We start from the raw sequence: 17,269 nt of genomic DNA on the forward strand, positions 1-17,269 counted from the left end.
CTAAGATATTAGTGTGCTTTAAGAAAATCGTTCAGATAGCACTGGCACAATTATCTGCAGGTGACAGAAATAAGGGAATTCTGTGAAATGTTTTGCTCACCTATGTTTTTATTAGAGGAAAACCCGTGACATTGCGATTCAAAGCATGGAAGCTGATCACTTGGACTCCATTATCTGGCAACAATCTTATTGAGAATGTGATATTTGAATGTGATATTTGTATCATTTTTTGACATAATACTGGAAGCATAAGGCAACTATAGCATAACTTAGATAGCTCGATCAGATGTTTAAATGGAAATGGGATCAATCTGGTCCATTGTTTCTCAGCACAAAGGTCGAAAGCGAGGGAGTCCTGTCATTATTACAACAGTCCCTGTAGCTCTCATAATCTTGACAGCTCTAAAGTTCTGAAAACTGTTTTTAAAAGTAATTAATTTATCCAGAAATGTCTTTAAAAAGGAGGGAGCTGGGTTGTCTTGGGGATTCTGGTATTAAAGTGAACCATGTGTGACAAATTTCTGTTCTCAGTTCTTCTTATTCTTACAGAATAAGCCCAGGGAGAGGCTGATTAAATGCAGCAGATACAGAGTAATGATTCTTTTTGCTCCTTGCCTTGAGAAAGCTCCAGGATCATCTACTCCACACAGCTTCCCTAAAAGGAGAGGAGTAGAACATGTAGTGCTCTCTATAAATTGCTTTCCATGGAACGTTAAGTGAGCATTTAGGTAGTAATGATTCTCTCGTGTCTCCTTGGGCAGGGAAGGGTCCCGTTTGCTCTGGCCCAGACTAATTTTTCAGCACATTTGCCTTGGTAGCAGCACTGCCTTTTTTCACATCCCTATTTTCTGTTGAATCAGTGATTTGGTTGTTTCAGTTCCAAGATTTCTTAATGTTTTCTTTTTTTTTTTTTTCCCTGTGAACCTTGGTAAACAATCCTTCATTTGTCAAGTCATGGCTGAGTATTTTCACCTGGCTGATGACTCTGCTTTTTTTTCCTTCTTTGGTAAAAAATGCGCGGAGGTAGCAACGTATCGCCTGTTGCAAAGGTTTTCATTCTAATTAACAGGTAAAAATAATATCTTGGTGTAGCTTTTTCTTTAGTCAAATGGCCAGAGCCTTTTACATCACATGAACAGAATTGTCCATTTAAATCAAGATTATATTTTGTCTAAGAATCTGTAACTGCTCACTCAGCCAATTAATCCATCTGAAAGTGGCCATATGGTCATTTGTGTGGGGAACCATATATCATTGATCAGGATCCGCAACTTAGCACTGACAGTGCACCATGGCTATAAAATTGAATTCAGCTGAACTAGACTAGACCAACAAACTAACACATAGATCTTCGACTTCAGTTGGCTTACACACTATTTTATTTATTTCATGCTTCAGGAGCTTTCAAACTAAGAACCTATTCACAGTTACATACTTGTATTTGATTCCATGTATCTCAAACCAGATTTTATTTTTTTTTAGTGAAATCCCATTCATTTTGAATTCAAATCATGCTGATTTCAATAGGAATGGAATTTCACCTTAAGAGCCTTTCAACTTTAAATGGAGTTAGTTTCCTTCATTCCTCGTCATAACTGTGGGGTTATTTTATCAAAGAAGTATATGGGTAGAGATGCAATCAGCCTCATTAGCTGGTCATTAAAATGTGTAGGTCTGTAAGGCTCTATTGTGAATTACTCTACACATGCCAATATTGACAGGAGGTATTTAAGACATCACGATACTGATGAATGCTGGGAAGTATTTAAACACAAGACAGAAGTTCTCTGATTAATTCTCATATAATTGTTCAATTTTGAATTTTACAATAACTACTCAAATTCACACGGGATATTTTTTTTATTTTGCAATGAGATCACTCTTGTTAGAGTACAAAGTTGTTAGTTTTATTCTCAAACTCCATGTTGTCAAGAAACAAGAAAGAAAAAAATAAACTCAGCCAAAAAAACATTTTCCTGAATATCCTTAAGTATATCAGGACAGAATTGAACATAAGATAATTGGACAATAGTACTCTGTAAGTCCTTGAAGTTAGGCTCTCCTCTTGATTACCCTTCACCTTACTCCAATCATATGTATTGCTGTTGTCATTATATTTTTTCTTGCATTTTTCAAAGTACAGTAATGCAACCAGGAAGTTTTAGTTATTTACTTTCAATTTTGCCTTTTTATTTTACATATAGCAGTATTTTCCTTGATATTCAACACAGACTTGGTTCTCCTTTCGCACATTTACTGTGAGTTTCGGAGTGAAAACCATTAAAATATCACAGCTTGTTCATCTGTTCGTTTTAAATGGGATTCTGAATCAGCAGCATGGAACTGCTTAAAAATTTCTGAGATTTATTCTTTTTCTCACCATCAGCTTAGAGCTCCAGTGCTCTAAGCAAATGGTGTTTGCTTGGAGCTGTTCTGCTTTGTGACCTGCTGTGCTCAGGGATCATTAAAAGAGTTTGTTCTCCCTCAATTTCTCAGGTACAGAGGCCTAGATGGACAAAATGATTAATTTTGTGTACTGTGACTCTATCCTAGCACAACTGCTTGCTGTTATCTACTTAGGTCTTTGTATTGAAACTATTAATTTCAGATGTCTTTTCTCTTGCTTGCTTCCCCAAGCTTAATAAACTATTAACAAGTTAATAATAAACTGTCAAGTATTAAGAAGTTAATAATAAATTGTAGTGTCATCTACAACATGAGTGCATTCAGAAACACATGCACAATCTTAAGTGGGGACGCCACAGCCTGTTAATTTTGGATAAAGCAACAGTTTTATACTTCAGCTCTGGGGAATGTTAGGGGCGTTCACGGTTCTCACTCCTAATTTGCACAAAGAGCAACTGCAGCCTGGCTTAGTTTATTTGTTATAGTAGCAATCATTTTGGCACATGCTGGCACTACCACTGAATGCAGAATAATGTCACCAGAGGCCGTTTCCTACACAAGGCACTGGAATTGCTCAAAAATCTCAGCTGGAAAACAGCCCGCTGAGGCCTGAGATCATAAAGGGCTTCTCGTGCGTAAATGACGCTGATCCTGATGATGGAACAAGGAGTTAAACCCTCTGCAAGCTCGGAAAGAGCACAGAGGAAAAACCCAGAAAATTACACTCGATTTTGTAATTTTTTTTTTTTTTTCACCTGACTATTTTCTGCACACAGATGCCACTGGCTATGATCCCTCTATAGAAAGGGAGGAGATTTAAAAAAAAAAATCTGCTGCAACCATTACGGTTGCAAGCAGAGGGTCCCTTGAAACATCCTCTGAAGTAACGATTTGTCTTGTATGCTGTGCTTCACTTTCAAACGTGTATTTACGTTTTGCTAAAGTAGCTGTAAAAGGCAGGTCAGGAGGAAGCATCTGTTCATCTGACCCTAAAAGACGTGTAAGGTGATGAGTTCAGATATAACATTTCAAGGATAAAATTAAGATTGACAGCTTCCACCTCAAGAAGAAAATAGCATTTAACAAAATTATGTTATGCTTGTATCAGTCACTGTTAGGGGTGCTCCAGACCAGACTGTCACTTCACACACACAGCCCAAGATAACCATATCTCTTTCATAAGGGGATGAAAAAATAAAGCTCTTTCTCTCCTTTTGCTCCCTTTTTGTTATACAATGAAAAATAGACTAGTGCTGCAGTAAATAAAATGTAATTTTACTTTAACTTGAAGGGACACATTTTCAAACACAGCAGTGATTACAAGAACATGATAGCCATGGTTTTGGCTCAGAAATTGATAAAATCTTCTGCATAATTATCACTTTCCCTATCGGTATGGTTTGTTTCTCCAGTTGTTCTCTGTTTTCACACTTAACGTTTTTATATGATTCACAGACTTATATAGCAGAACAACTGGCCGTGACTATAAGAGCCTTCCTGAGAAACTATGATTGAGATGTGTTTCTTAGTTTGTTCATTCAAAATCCTTAACAATAAACTGAAAAGCACAAACCACAGATGAAATAAAGGTCATACACTGGTAAACAACAGATAAGCACATCTAAGCATAAAATGTTTCTCAACATGAAGAACAGAAGAAGAAAGCAAATGTGCATTTGCTGTAAGACCGTGGGCAGTGGTTTCACTTTGGATTTTGATCATAGGCTAGAGTTAGACATGACGTAAATTCTCTTTGCTTGAATCTGTCTAGATGTTGAATGTTTTCTGGTAAGGAGAATATTTTTTTATTACATGCCATTAAAAAGCATCCTCCAGTAGCCAACTTGCCAACCCTCATGGTCCCCATGGCTGTGGTGTCTCCCATGCCCAGCTCCCAAGCTTTTTACCCTGCTCTCCAGCTAGTATGGTTTCATAGAATCACAGAATGGTTTGGGTTGGAAGGGACCTTCCAAGCTCATCCAGTGCCCCCGCTGCCATGAGCAGGGACATCTGCACCAGCTCAGGTTGCTCAGAGCCCCGTCCAGCCTGTCCTGAGATGTCCCCAGGGATGAGACATCTACCACCTCACTAGGCAGCCTGTTCTGGTTTGAAGTTTGCTAAAATATTGGGCATACCCGTGTGCACACACACAGAGGACTGTGGTTCCTTAGGGAAACACTCACCCACCCTGGTCTCTCCAGTTCCTGGGCCCACAGATACATGAGCCCTGTGAGCTACATCCCCTTCTCCAGCTTCTGGCACTCCGACCCCATACATGCATGTACACGGAGCACAGGGAACACCTCACCCAGGAAAATATTGGAAAATAGAGTTTAATAAGGAGAAAGGATAGACTGAGGTGAGCAAGCGCAGAGCGTGGCCAGCCCTGGTTTATACATGTTCAGCTGCTTTTATCCCCTTATCCCTCTGTTTTCCAACACTTGCTCCTCCCCAAGCCACATTGATTGGTCCTTCGCCAAAACATGCTATGATAAGCCTCACATACTCGCACAATTCCTGTAAAAACATCCTACAATAAGTTTCACACAATCCTCAAATGCTCCTCCCCTGCATCTCACCGTAAGTCCTGTTCGGATGAAGTCAGTAAACCCTGGGGCTTTCAAGACCAGGTGGGAAACGTTTCTTTGGTCAAGCCAAGCCATCTAGGTGGGGCTCAGCCCTGCCCATGGGCTGATCACCCTCCGTGGCAGCCCCAGGAGCGACTGAGTCGGAAGACTCCATTGGCACGAGTTACATTATAGGGGTTTTGCTATTTATTATAGTTCCTCAACTCCTTGATGAGCCTTTGTGTTTATGGTGATTAGCTCTTAATCACAGATGCTAATGGATTATGGAAACATCCTGCCTGCTGATGAATTTATTGCTCTTCTGGCCAGTCCTTGCATGGTGTCTGGCATGATTTGCCCATCTACTGCTCAAAAAATATCACGCTCTGATACCTCCCATTGCCCAGGCTCCCTTGAGCTCCCAAGGTCTGGGGAGCCCTGTCTGGTCACCATCTCACTGTGCTCTCTTCCTTTCAGCCACTCTGTGTTAATCATGAGTTTCTCCTCACCCACATCTGTGAAAGTTTTGAGATTCTGATACACAACTTCTGTCTCATTTGTCGTTATGTGCCTTTCCCTTTGTCTCCTTCCCTCCAATTGAGACACTAGTCTTTCCTCTGGGTTTCCTTCTCATTTGCTCAAAAATGTGTGACTCCTAGAATTCTGCCTCATTCACATCTCTACTCAAAACACCTTTTCCCTGGAAGACTCACCAAATCAGCTAGTGAAACACCTTCTCCCCCCACACTGTGAGATATAAGGGCAAAAATGAGTAGATCAGTGAAAACCAGCAGCAACTCTCCTTGATCAAGCAGGTTTTCTAGATTTTGCAGATTGGTTTTAAGGCAAAAAAATCAGTTTTGAAGCAGGGTCCACATGAATCATTTTCCCTTTCCCAAACCTGGTAACAAACATGAAGGCACACTATCTCTTCCTTCCAGACTCGTTCCAGAAGCCACAGAATCCGCACAACCCTTCTTCTGCGCCCAAGGCCAACGGCAATCGGGGCAAGGCAAAGAAAAAGCTCCACCTCCAGAGTCATGTATCATAAAATTTAGCAGCACCCCAACATACCTTCTCCAAAGCTAATACTTTGAAGACCCCAATAAGAACAGATTGTTCAGTTTTGCTCTTTATTTTACCAGCCATTGTAGGGCATACTTTTTCCATACTCTTGGAATCATCACTTGAGCAGGGACTATGCTCCGAGGTGTGGCAATGGTACAACTCAACTGAAGTCAGAGGATTTACGCAGACCTGGCCCTACATTTCACCTTGGCCTTTCCAACATGCTGATTTAATTTAACCCAAGGCCAGGAATTAAAATAAAAAACAATTCATGCCTGGTTACATTTGTGCTTGTGACCTACGCCTGTCCGAACAGGAGTCGGACAGGACAAAGCACAATGTACTTCCTCACTTTTATTGCTTTCGTTCACTTCATGTCATGCCAAAGAAGGTTGATTTAGGAAGTTCTAGTAATTAACTGCTGATGTTTTTGACTGCTGTTCCCAAGAGACTTACAATGACTTGTAATGGTTGTTCTGTAGGAAACTCTTTCTGGAATGATTGTAGATAACACATATTCTCCACATGGCTTTACTTTTACTTGATTATTTTTTAAGCAAGGAACATAATTTTTCCTTTAAGCAAAAGTCACCTGTTCCCTGCATCCTGGAAACCTCATAAATCACCCTTCTCCTCTCAGACCACACATACATTTTGCTGTCAGAGTCCACAAAACAACGAGACTTCCTAATTCAGCTACACATTAGACATAGAATATGTAAAATGGACAAAATGAGCAAGGAAAGAGTAAAAATTAATGCCGTCTTTATACTGTAAGTTATGGGTGCCTTTCATTGGTCTTAGCGGTTGAGAAAACTCAAAAGGTACAAGCACAGCAGCAATGTGCTTTTGGAGAGCACAAGTTCTTAGAAGAATTGAGATCCAAGCTGGTGCAATTAAACAAGATTCTAAGAGTTCTTAACATGGTCTCATGGGTATTTAGTCTCTCACTCTTCAGGATGCTCCCCTGTATTTTTAACCTACTGTGTTGTTAAAAATTAGTGGATGCCTTAGCACTGTTGCATAAAACCTAACAAATTCCACACAAATTAAAAGAAATATAATAATTATCATTCTAATTCCTCTTTCTGTGTCCTCTGCTACTCATACACACATGTATTTCTCACAGCATATGGCATGCAGCCATTAGACACCTATTTTCTCTCCTAGATGACTAAACATTTGCATACCCACAGCTATATTTCATATCGTAAAAAAAAAAAGCCGGCGCTTCAGATTTTCACCTACTATGTGCATCTACTATGCTTGAAAAATAATACCATAAAAGCAGGGCAGATTCTGATGTCAGGTTTGCAAACTAGAATCATAACGTTAATAAAACTGGAGTGTTTCTTGCAGAACTGATTTGACCAAGACTGACTCAGGAAGGATATTGTGCATGATAGGAATTCAGCCCTGAGAAGGATGTCAGTCATAATAAAACTGTTCTGTATTGAAGTGCTCGTAAAAGAAAGGCTTTCTTCACACGCCATTGCAAAGCATTACTCATTTGTCACACTATCTAGGACTGACATCTACCAGCTGCAATTTGGTATTGTGATATTTTCCCCTTTTACTTCCATTAACCAAACGCAAACAACATAGGACAGCAGATTTGAAATCATATCAACAATGTATTACGGCCACTTAAAAACAGGAATACAGAGATGTATCATAAACAATAAGACATAAAGACACAAACTGTGAACCTTTTTCTCAGCCAAAATGTAATAGCATGCAAGACGGTTATCTTCTGCATGAGATAAATGGAAATATGCAGCACACTGAAAGCAGTATTTAGCTGATTTGCACTTGGCATGACTTTGGCCCTTACTGTGTTTTTCTCCTGAATCTAACAGTCAATAAAGTAAATTAAGCATAGGCCTAGAAGTGCATCGCAAAATCTGAGTAACACAAAAATCAGTGATTCATGATGTCCTGTACCTCCAGAGTAAAACTATTTGTAGCCTCTTCCATGTTCGATGCTTGAGATGGATTTTTCCTTTTCACTTGTGTTACTTAAATTCATTTACTGTCGCACCTTGCACCTCCACTTATAATGACGCCTTTCTAATGTTTAGGATTTAATCCCTATCAAAACTACACCAATGTGGCCCATGTCATATGCACAGCTGACTGAGTGGCAACTCAGTAACTGTGATTTTCAGTTGGGATTTTAACTTCTCTTTGGAAATAACCTTGAAGAAACCCAGGCATCCTCAGGGGAACTGTGCCACACACATCTGCACAGGTGGAGACCATGGATCACTCCCTTCTCTTAGGCAGAACTTATGTTTTTCCATGTTCCCTGCAGCAATGATCCAGAGGTCAAGGTCTGGAGACCTTGGCTCATATCCACAACACTTAACAAACTAAGTACATCTCAGCAGAAGGTATGTTTGCGGAATGTAACTTTCAACCTCATAGTCTTTGTGTATTGCTGAACAGTTTTATTCTTTTTGTGGTTACACATTCTTTGCTAGTGTTTTGTCAATTAATAAATATTTGCTGAATTCCAGTGCACAGAGTATTTTTACAAATGCCCAGAATTTTTCTTAGATTAATTTGGAAGTCCTTGCCAAATGATAAGATAATGATAAGAAAATAAGTAGAACACCCCCACAGGGTGCAGATATCTTGGGTGTTTTACCAGGATTTAGGATTGTGACACAGTCATAGTGCTGTTATCCAAGAAATTTACACTTGAAAAGTCTCATGCCCAGGACACCTTCCAGGTCTCAACTCTGATATATCTCCTGGGTGCTCACATGAGCAACCAAATTTTATCAGCAACTCTTTCTCCAAACGCTGGCAAATTCCTGCTGCTCAGTCCTGTGATTTCTTTCACAAAGAGATGTTTCTCTATCTGACAGCTGTGAAGTGGAAGACAGAGGTAAGGATGGTGCAGGAGCCAGGAGGAATCTCTAAACCCATCATCTCATTCTCCTGTTTTGTCAAGGATATGGGTCTACAAACACATTCTTCTCCTTTTCTGACTTCATCATTCACACACAGTGAGATTAATTTGAACAAGTCATCCCAGGGCCTTGATAGTCAGTGGAGATCCAGCCAGCAGCAGGCTGGAAACTGAAAAATGCAATAGACACCTAAAACAAGCCAGATGGCTCTTGCCCATATTGTGCCTATTTCTCACCAGTGGCTTTAAAGACAGTCCTGGATCACTGTTTTGCATGGAGTTATCTACCCTGTAGATACCTCTGACTGGATTAGATGGATCCTGCCTGAGATTCCCAGGTGAGATTAAACTTCCTGCAGTAGGAAGCTGCCTGAGCAGAACAACTATTGCCAAGACTAATTGACAACGCTGGAAGCTTTTGGGTTGGGATGACCATTTTCAGACACATGAAAGACATTTATTTTGAGATTTGTGGATGCTCGCAACTTTCCCATGCCTTTATAGGCAATGGTACATCAACCAAACAAATTGTGTTACAAACATCTCCTACTAAGTGATGCATGGACCGGCTGTGAAAATGAAATATGTGGCATCTGAACTCATTAGCCTTGTTGCATCTCATCCAATTAGCCTCCATAAAAGAATAAGGGTCTAGAAGTTCAGCTTCAGACCCACATTAATGTCACGCTCCTGCTTCCAGGTTTGCTATCTGAGTATCTGAATCCATATTCTCTGCACAGGTCCATCCATCTCAAGCTCACCGGATGAAACCTTGATGCCAAGAGCCAGAGATCAACAAAACAGTTCTCTGGTTCGAGGGTCTAGCAAAAGTCTCGATGTTATCATTCTTGTGAATAGCTAAGAGTTGTGCCTTTAAGCACAAATTCCATGAAATGTCAGCTGTTAAAATTTCACAATTTAGCGTAATTCCTTCAAGCAAACAAAACCAAAACTACAACAAAAAAGAACCACAGCAGATGAAATTTGAAATCGTGGACTACTTAGAAATATTTATCTTAGAAAAAAGTCACTTTGCATACTTGAGAGGGTTTTTCTGTTTAAAATCTGTGCTTGTTTCCATGTTGATATAGCCAACAGCTATTGTTAATGAGGGACATCACAAAAATAGGTTGTTTTCCACTGTAACAATAATCCCTCCCCACCTTGGTTGAAATGACAAATAAAATATCATTGAAAGTGCCCTTTTTCCTTCCCTAGTTTTATAAACAAAGCTCCTAAGGAGAAACCGCTTCCTTATTTCAGAGCTAATGTTGGATTTACTATCTTTTAGCCAATGAAAACAAATAAATGAAGAGCGCTATTATATACAAAGTGTTTTTAATGGGAGGAGTGTTCCTTAGCTTATGCAGCAGACTGGGCCCTGGATCATAGAGACATGCAGGAGGAATCATTTTCTTTCTACGAAGAAACCTCTCTCTTTCCTACATGATCTTATAGATGAACAGAAAAATAAAATAATGCACATCAGTCATAAAGGATTTGGTGTTTGATTCTTACGGTTTATGTTTCTACAAACATGAATTGAAAAAAAAAAATACGAGATAAACTTTGGTGTGGGTTTTTTATCACCTCCTCCACAATAACTGTTCATTTACCAGCTGTGGTCAATGTCAAATAATTCAGGGCAGTTTCCTCCATAGTAAACTTACCCTGGGACAGGAAAATGAAACAGAGTTACCAAAATGATATAAATCTATATTTTGTGTCACATTACTCTTTTGTAAACATACCCAAAGTCATGTAGGCACTTTGAAGAACTGACTATTTTAAGCCTTCAAAAAATTGGTACCAGCATTTTCAGAAACAACCAGTGATTTGAGGTTCTCGTGGTTTAATGAAGGTCCCAAACACCCCCAGAAAATTGTGCCTTCTTCAAGTACTTCTCAGTAACTGAATATTTAGAGCCCCTAAGTCACTCATCACTTCTGAAAAATTGGGGTTTGGCTGTGTCATCTTTCCAAGCTCTTCAGCTTTTCTCTGATTTCTGAAGTGACCATTTCCTGTCATTTCAAATGAGCCCATTAGATACATCAGGAACAAAAACAAAAATAAAACTGCCTCAGAAAAGAGAAGACTTGAAAATCAACAGACTCAAGCTGTCGTATTTGCTCAACCTGGGAACAAAACACATAGTGACAGCAGAGATTCATTCATGATAGTTATCGTATCTCAAAGTTTTCCCAGATTTGACCAGCATAATAAGGGCAGATATGTAGAAAAAACCCCACCACTATGGTTCCTCTCACAGACGAGGAGGTTTACCTGTTGTTATTATTCCACTGACCTGATGTGGCCTATGAAACATTTACACTCTAATATCCCAGAATAATTTCCACTAATGAATTATTAAAAAAATGAGGAGGTGTTACTATTAACATTGCCTTAAACGTTTTATTTTTATGGGACATTCTGTACAAGACAAAGTTAAATATACATACATTTTGTACAAAGGTGACATATGACACCTTACCAAAACAGTGCCTCTGCTTAGATATTAATCTACATACACAATATGCCATGTCTGTTGTTAGCTATGGGGTCAATTTTCAGCAGAGGGTACATTTATTTATGCCACAGAGGAAAAGAGAATTAAATTAAGACATCATGCAGACCAAGTGCCAATGTCACCGGTGTCTTTTCACGCTCAGTAATCAAACAGTTGCTGCTTTGTTTATCTCAGGAAGTCACATTCATTGGGCAGTGAAAATGAGAAACAATGAAGAGGAAAACATAATTAAAAAAATACATGCATGCTGCTGGAACAGGATACGATTCTACACTGATCTGTGCAAATGTTTTTGCATTGCTGTATAACATTTTGCATTGCCTTATCTGATTGACTTAAAAATCCGTTTAAAATCTTAAGAGAAATAAATTCTGGTGCTTTATATCAAATGAAAATATGCAAGTCTTCTTCTTGATGGATACAGTGACCAAAGTAATGCTTTGTCATTTTTCTGCAGAAGAACAAGATCTAAATGAATGTTTTGGTTGCACGTTTCCTTCTTACGGAAGGATGTGCTAGCAAATCTCAGCAGTCGTTTCTCTTGCTGAGTAAGGACATTGCCATTCAACATGCTGCTTTTGGGCTCCACCAGGGTTGGTGGAATTACCCTACACAGGTGGTTGGTGAAGTGATCCAAGTGCTTTATTTCATTTGTGAGTGAGAGCACAGGTGAATCTGGAGCTATTTAATCTTAAATAGACAGCAGGTGGACAGTGGGCTTTGCAGAACAAATGCTCGTGACCATAATTACAGATAATGGGTAAGAAAGATCTGTCTCACTGAGATAGTGTTGTCACTGAAACTAAGTTTCAGCAAAAATACTCCCCATAACCAATGAGGAAGGAGCCTCAAAGTTCTTTGGAGCCTGTTTTAAAAAGAAGGTCAGAGTTCAGGGCCAATCCTCTAAAAGAAACCATAAACCACAATCTATTTCCAAGCCCTATGCACTAATCTATACTCTTTCTTATACCCTGAAAAATCCTTACGTCTTCATGGGTGAAACCCATTTGAGGTGATCGTCTTGGGCTCCCTTTATACTCATCATCCCACAGTCTGGGGCGCAGTTCTCCTCATCTTAAAGCAAAGATACATCACACCCTGATATCTCCTCTCTGAACAGAGGAGAACAGTTCCTTTGAACACGTCTGCACTGTAGATATCCATATTTTAGCCAGATGAAATCTCGCCTGTCACAAGGCAGCTCCCTCCTTCCCCAGATGAACACTTATCTTTGCTGCCCTTCTATCAAGGAGTGGAAGGTTATCTCCAAACTGACATACTTCAAAGCAGTGATTTAAACTAAAAGAAGTGCTTTAAAGGAAATGGTGTACATTTACCCGACTGGAAAATTTAGAAAGGAATTTTTTGTTAAACCTGATTCCAAAAATCTTCCTTCATTTTTCACCTCTACACTGTTTTCTGTCCAAATGCATTCCGCAAAAAGTCGTATTTTACATTATAGATGACCAGTGAGGTAAGTGGGGAAATCAAACTATATTTGCTTCATGAAATAAAGTGTGGACTGTAGGTTATAGAAATTTCAAGAGGAACAAAAGCTTTGGATCTGGGATCTTTGAGTGGAATCGCCCACTCCCAGAAACACCGAAGCTCATGCTGAGCCAAGCTCTTCCAGGGAAATCTGCAGTGCTTGAAGAATTGATGATAAGAGTATCTTAAAGGCAGAGTTGAGTCCACCTATAACCGACAGCGCAAACATATCCGTATATACACAGAGATTAAAGGGTTTGCCAAAGGCCATGTAACAGCCCTGTGGTAGAGTCAGGAATGAGCTCAAATCTGATGCTGTCTCTACCTCAGAGGCTGAATGGCAGATCTTAATCTCACAACATTTAAAGAACTTTGCCTATCTGATCTGAACCAAATTACGCTGAATTAAGTAAAATCAAAATAGCTGCAACTCTGAGATGCTTCAGTGCATACAGACAGTTCGATGTGAATGGAAAGCAAAGGGGGAGACAGATGTTAATTCAAAGATTATCTAAACCTTTCTGGTACTCGGTTATGGCTTATATTCAGGTTGGTTTCCAAATGTAGCTCAAGTGCTAAATCCCCAAGATTTGTATTTGCATAGTGAGTTTGGTATCTCCACACTACACACATTAGGACACTGAATTTTTGTTGGAAATTGATTTTGGAAAGAGCAACCAGTTTATCAGGACTCAGAGGAGTTTGTGTACTGACTAGGAAGAATGTGCTATGATAAATATCAGAAAGTAGAAGTTCTTTATTAAATTCTCATGAAATATTCACTCTCAAGAGAGAGAAATAATTCTAGAAACACTGTTTATCTGCCTCTTTTTCCAAGCCATTTTTTCCAATCTTCAGTTCAGTAACTTGTTCCAATTTGGGTAAAGTGTTGCCAAAATATGTCACTTAAAGAATTCATTTCGGAATACAAACTGCTGTTTCAGTACCTCGTGATATATCTTCACAGTGCATCACTTCAGTACATGCATTTTATTTAATAATGAAAAATGGTATCTGTCACAGATAGGCACCATTTAAATTTCAAACCTAACAGCTCTTCTGTTTTCTGGTAATTATGAAGAAGCAAACCACAGATCCTATCTATCATTTTGGTGTAAATAAACACTAGTGCATAAGTAGTTACAATGGTATAAATGTAAAGATACTGATACAGCTGTCTCCCATCCAGAAAGAAAAATGAGCTACATCAGTGTGAGGCACTGTCACACACCAATTGCACTCAGTATAAGGAATGTACTAGTGTTATTATTCCGGTAACACAAAACCACAATCCTTACTGCAAATATTATGACACAACAAAAACTTGTATAGGCCAGACTTTATCTGAAAGGCCATATGGTTACCAATCTGTTAGTGCAAAATGAGACTTAACTAATATCAGGTAAAGTAGTGAACATAGATTTATTGGATGATATCTTATACTGGTACTCGAGTTTTGTAGGTGAAGAACTAGGCAGCATGGAGAAGGCATGTACAGGGACAGAAATCTGGGTTCAGCGTCTTTCATCAGATTTTTTGAAACAATTGCAGGATACAGAGTGGATCCAGAAAGAGACCTCAAGGGGACGTTGACAACTTCACTGCTTCATCTGTAACCTTGATTTGGTGATGGAAACTCAGTCTGCTCTCAGAAGCTGTATGTTAAAGGCAGTGACAAGGAATTTACGTTAAGTGTTGTTTATATTATAAGCAAATATCTGAAGCACGAGGTGATTGAGGTGAAACTCTTCCAGTCCGCAAACCATGTCATTCTTCCTCACCATAAACTGCAGAACTCTTATCCTATTTCCTGTATTGGTGGGAATAGGAATGTGCTAATTCAGTCATTTCCTTTTTGATTTTACAAATAAAGTGCAGGTCAAGTCAGTCACAAGATTGGTTCTGTGCCATTCCAGTCAATAGCAGCTCCTCGCCACCTAGAAATGAAAACAATTATTTTACATCCATCAGGGAATCAGGTCATTGGAAAGATAGCCCAACACCACCCAACCACCCAACTTTAGAGAGAGCAGGATGGACTCATTTCAGGTAACAAATCACATCTCAAACAGAAAGGAATGGAAGTGAGGTACTTTTGCTCCCTAATTTTAGATGCCCAAGTTTGGAGGTCGGTCTCCTTACTCTTCCTCCAGTCTCTTCTAGGCAATACAGAGTCCTCAGCAGCAGCTGATTTATAACAAGTACTTTTGTGTTGCAAAGGCTGTAGGGAAGCCCAAAATGGGTACAGAATTAACCCTAAATAACCAGAATGCTCAGTCTCAGCTGTTACTAGACAATCTGCATACTCCTGTATAGGCAGACCTCTGATTAGGAACTCTGGGACTCACCCTTAGACCAGATCATGTCATTTAGGAGCAATCTTTGCTCCTGACCTTGGTGCCTTGGAAGTATTCAGGGGCTCACTTTAATGGCAATGTTTTGCTTTTCTTATGCAAAGGTTTTTCATTTTCTCTGCCCTCATTCCTTCTTCAGAATAACACATGCAATGTCTACTGCGAACAGTGTTTCCAAATGAGTCCACACACAAAAACCTTCTATGTTTTTAACTCCTGGTTCTGTATTGGCTGCTGCTGCTCAGCTGCCCACTCCAGGAATGTGACCAACACTGAATGCAAAGAAGGAATCGTTCCTGCATTTGGCATCAAAATGTGTCTTCAAATCACGGCAGAAGACAAAAATCTGAACCAAGACTTGGTAAAGCAGGATGATGCTCTCCAGTGAGCTCACCGGGTTGAAGCGAGTCAACTTAGCGTACAGTCAGAGTCATTCACTGCATGAATTGCACCCTTGCCCGTGGCATTTCTCATGTTCAGAAGTTCGTGGTCCATTATCTTCTGAGAACTAATCTATTGCATTCCCAGTGTCAAGTATTTATATTCAGTTTGAAAATCTGTCTCAGAGTGCATGTGCACAGGAGTAAGATGTTGGTGAGGGAGTGGAGACAACAGTGAGTTGCCAGAGTGCCACATTCTTTCTGTCACCGAGGAAAGAATGTGTCAGCAAGGGTATGGCAGCTCAGTCCTCTTGCTGAGCAAGTCAATTAAGTGTAAAACAAAACCAAAAGTTGAAGTCATGCAGTATTCAGTGCAAAGTCTCAAAGGAAGTGACCATGTGAGGCCTGCTGTGAAATTTTTCCTTTTTTTTTATTTTACTGAGAAAAAACAAAACAAAACAAAACAACTGCAGAAAGACTGTCCCCATCCCAGGACTTTGTAAGAGTACATGACTGTGATGCCTCACATCTTAAGCTAAAAACAGAATATGTTCTAGCTGGGGATACTTGACCTAGTCTGGCATTTGCCAATGGTGAGAGCCAGAGATTCAGAATACCACCCCCAGAACAAACAATTGAAAGTAGGAAGCAAAATTGCCACCTTCTGTCCCCATCAGATTTTTCAGGTAATGCCATCAAATCATCCCTTATCTTGCTGAACAAGTCTTTTCTTTGCAGACAGAAATAAAACTGTCCGGACAATTCAGTGTGATCATTTCCCTAAACTATCCTGCCACAACAAAATTCAAACGGAACCCAGATGGTAACTGCTGATTCAATTATAATTTATCAGATTACCAAGATGAAAACTACATTTGATGCATTTGATTCAACTGCGACCTCACCCAAGGGTCACGGAATTAATGGGAACCCAAGAGGAACTAGTTCAAGCCCTGAACAATGCTCAGTCTGGAATAACATTCAGAGTGTATCTATCTCCTGTACTAATCGTTTGGTATTGTTTTAGAGAATACCAATAACTCAGGATGAAATGCCCATCCTCTCCTCTTAGTCACTAAATTTCCACTGGACGTCTCACTTCAAAGCCAAACAGATGAACTAATGTGTCATACAGCCCCACTACCACAGAGGAGAGCTGATGCTAGAGGGTTAACAAAATATACCGCTGAACTTGGATTAAAATATCAGATCAAAGTTTTATTGCCCTCAGGCAGAGCTAATAGAAGGTATTTCCGCCAGTGCAAAGAGACGCTGAGGATCGTGACTGTGATATAAGAGTATTCTTCAGGGGAGAACGGGATAAGACGTCTGCACGGCATCTTCCGAACAACCCAGGGATGCACATTCCAGACATCTCTTGGTCAGAATCTGACTGCTTCTACAGATGTCTAGGGCTGAAAGCCACGATAAAATCACATGTACTTGTCCTGACTCTATGGCTGGGACCCTGCAGGTTCTACCCGTCCGAGGTGTTACCTGCTTTAAACTCAAATCTTGCTCTTCTGACATTTTATAGAATAGGGACTAAGAACATGAGCTTC

The 17,269-nt window shown here is 39.8% G+C and overlaps 1 protein-coding gene across 1 annotated transcript in view; it reads right to left on the bottom strand.

The window, feature by feature from the left end:
• Nucleotides 1–14,273: 14,273 nt before the first annotated feature.
• MINDY4 (MINDY lysine 48 deubiquitinase 4) overlaps nucleotides 14,274–17,269 on the bottom strand; it is a 76,363-nt gene continuing 73,367 nt past the window's right edge. Inside the window, exon 18 of the mRNA XM_065629247.1 lies at nucleotides 14,274–14,910. Coding sequence (XP_065485319.1) covers nucleotides 14,862–14,910 — 49 coding nt within the window. The 3' untranslated portion in view covers nucleotides 14,274–14,861. The remainder of the gene's footprint in view (nucleotides 14,911–17,269) is intronic.

This window comes from Caloenas nicobarica, chromosome 2 (assembly GCF_036013445.1).
Source record: "Caloenas nicobarica isolate bCalNic1 chromosome 2, bCalNic1.hap1, whole genome shotgun sequence".
Lineage (NCBI taxonomy): Eukaryota > Metazoa > Chordata > Aves > Columbiformes > Columbidae > Caloenas > Caloenas nicobarica.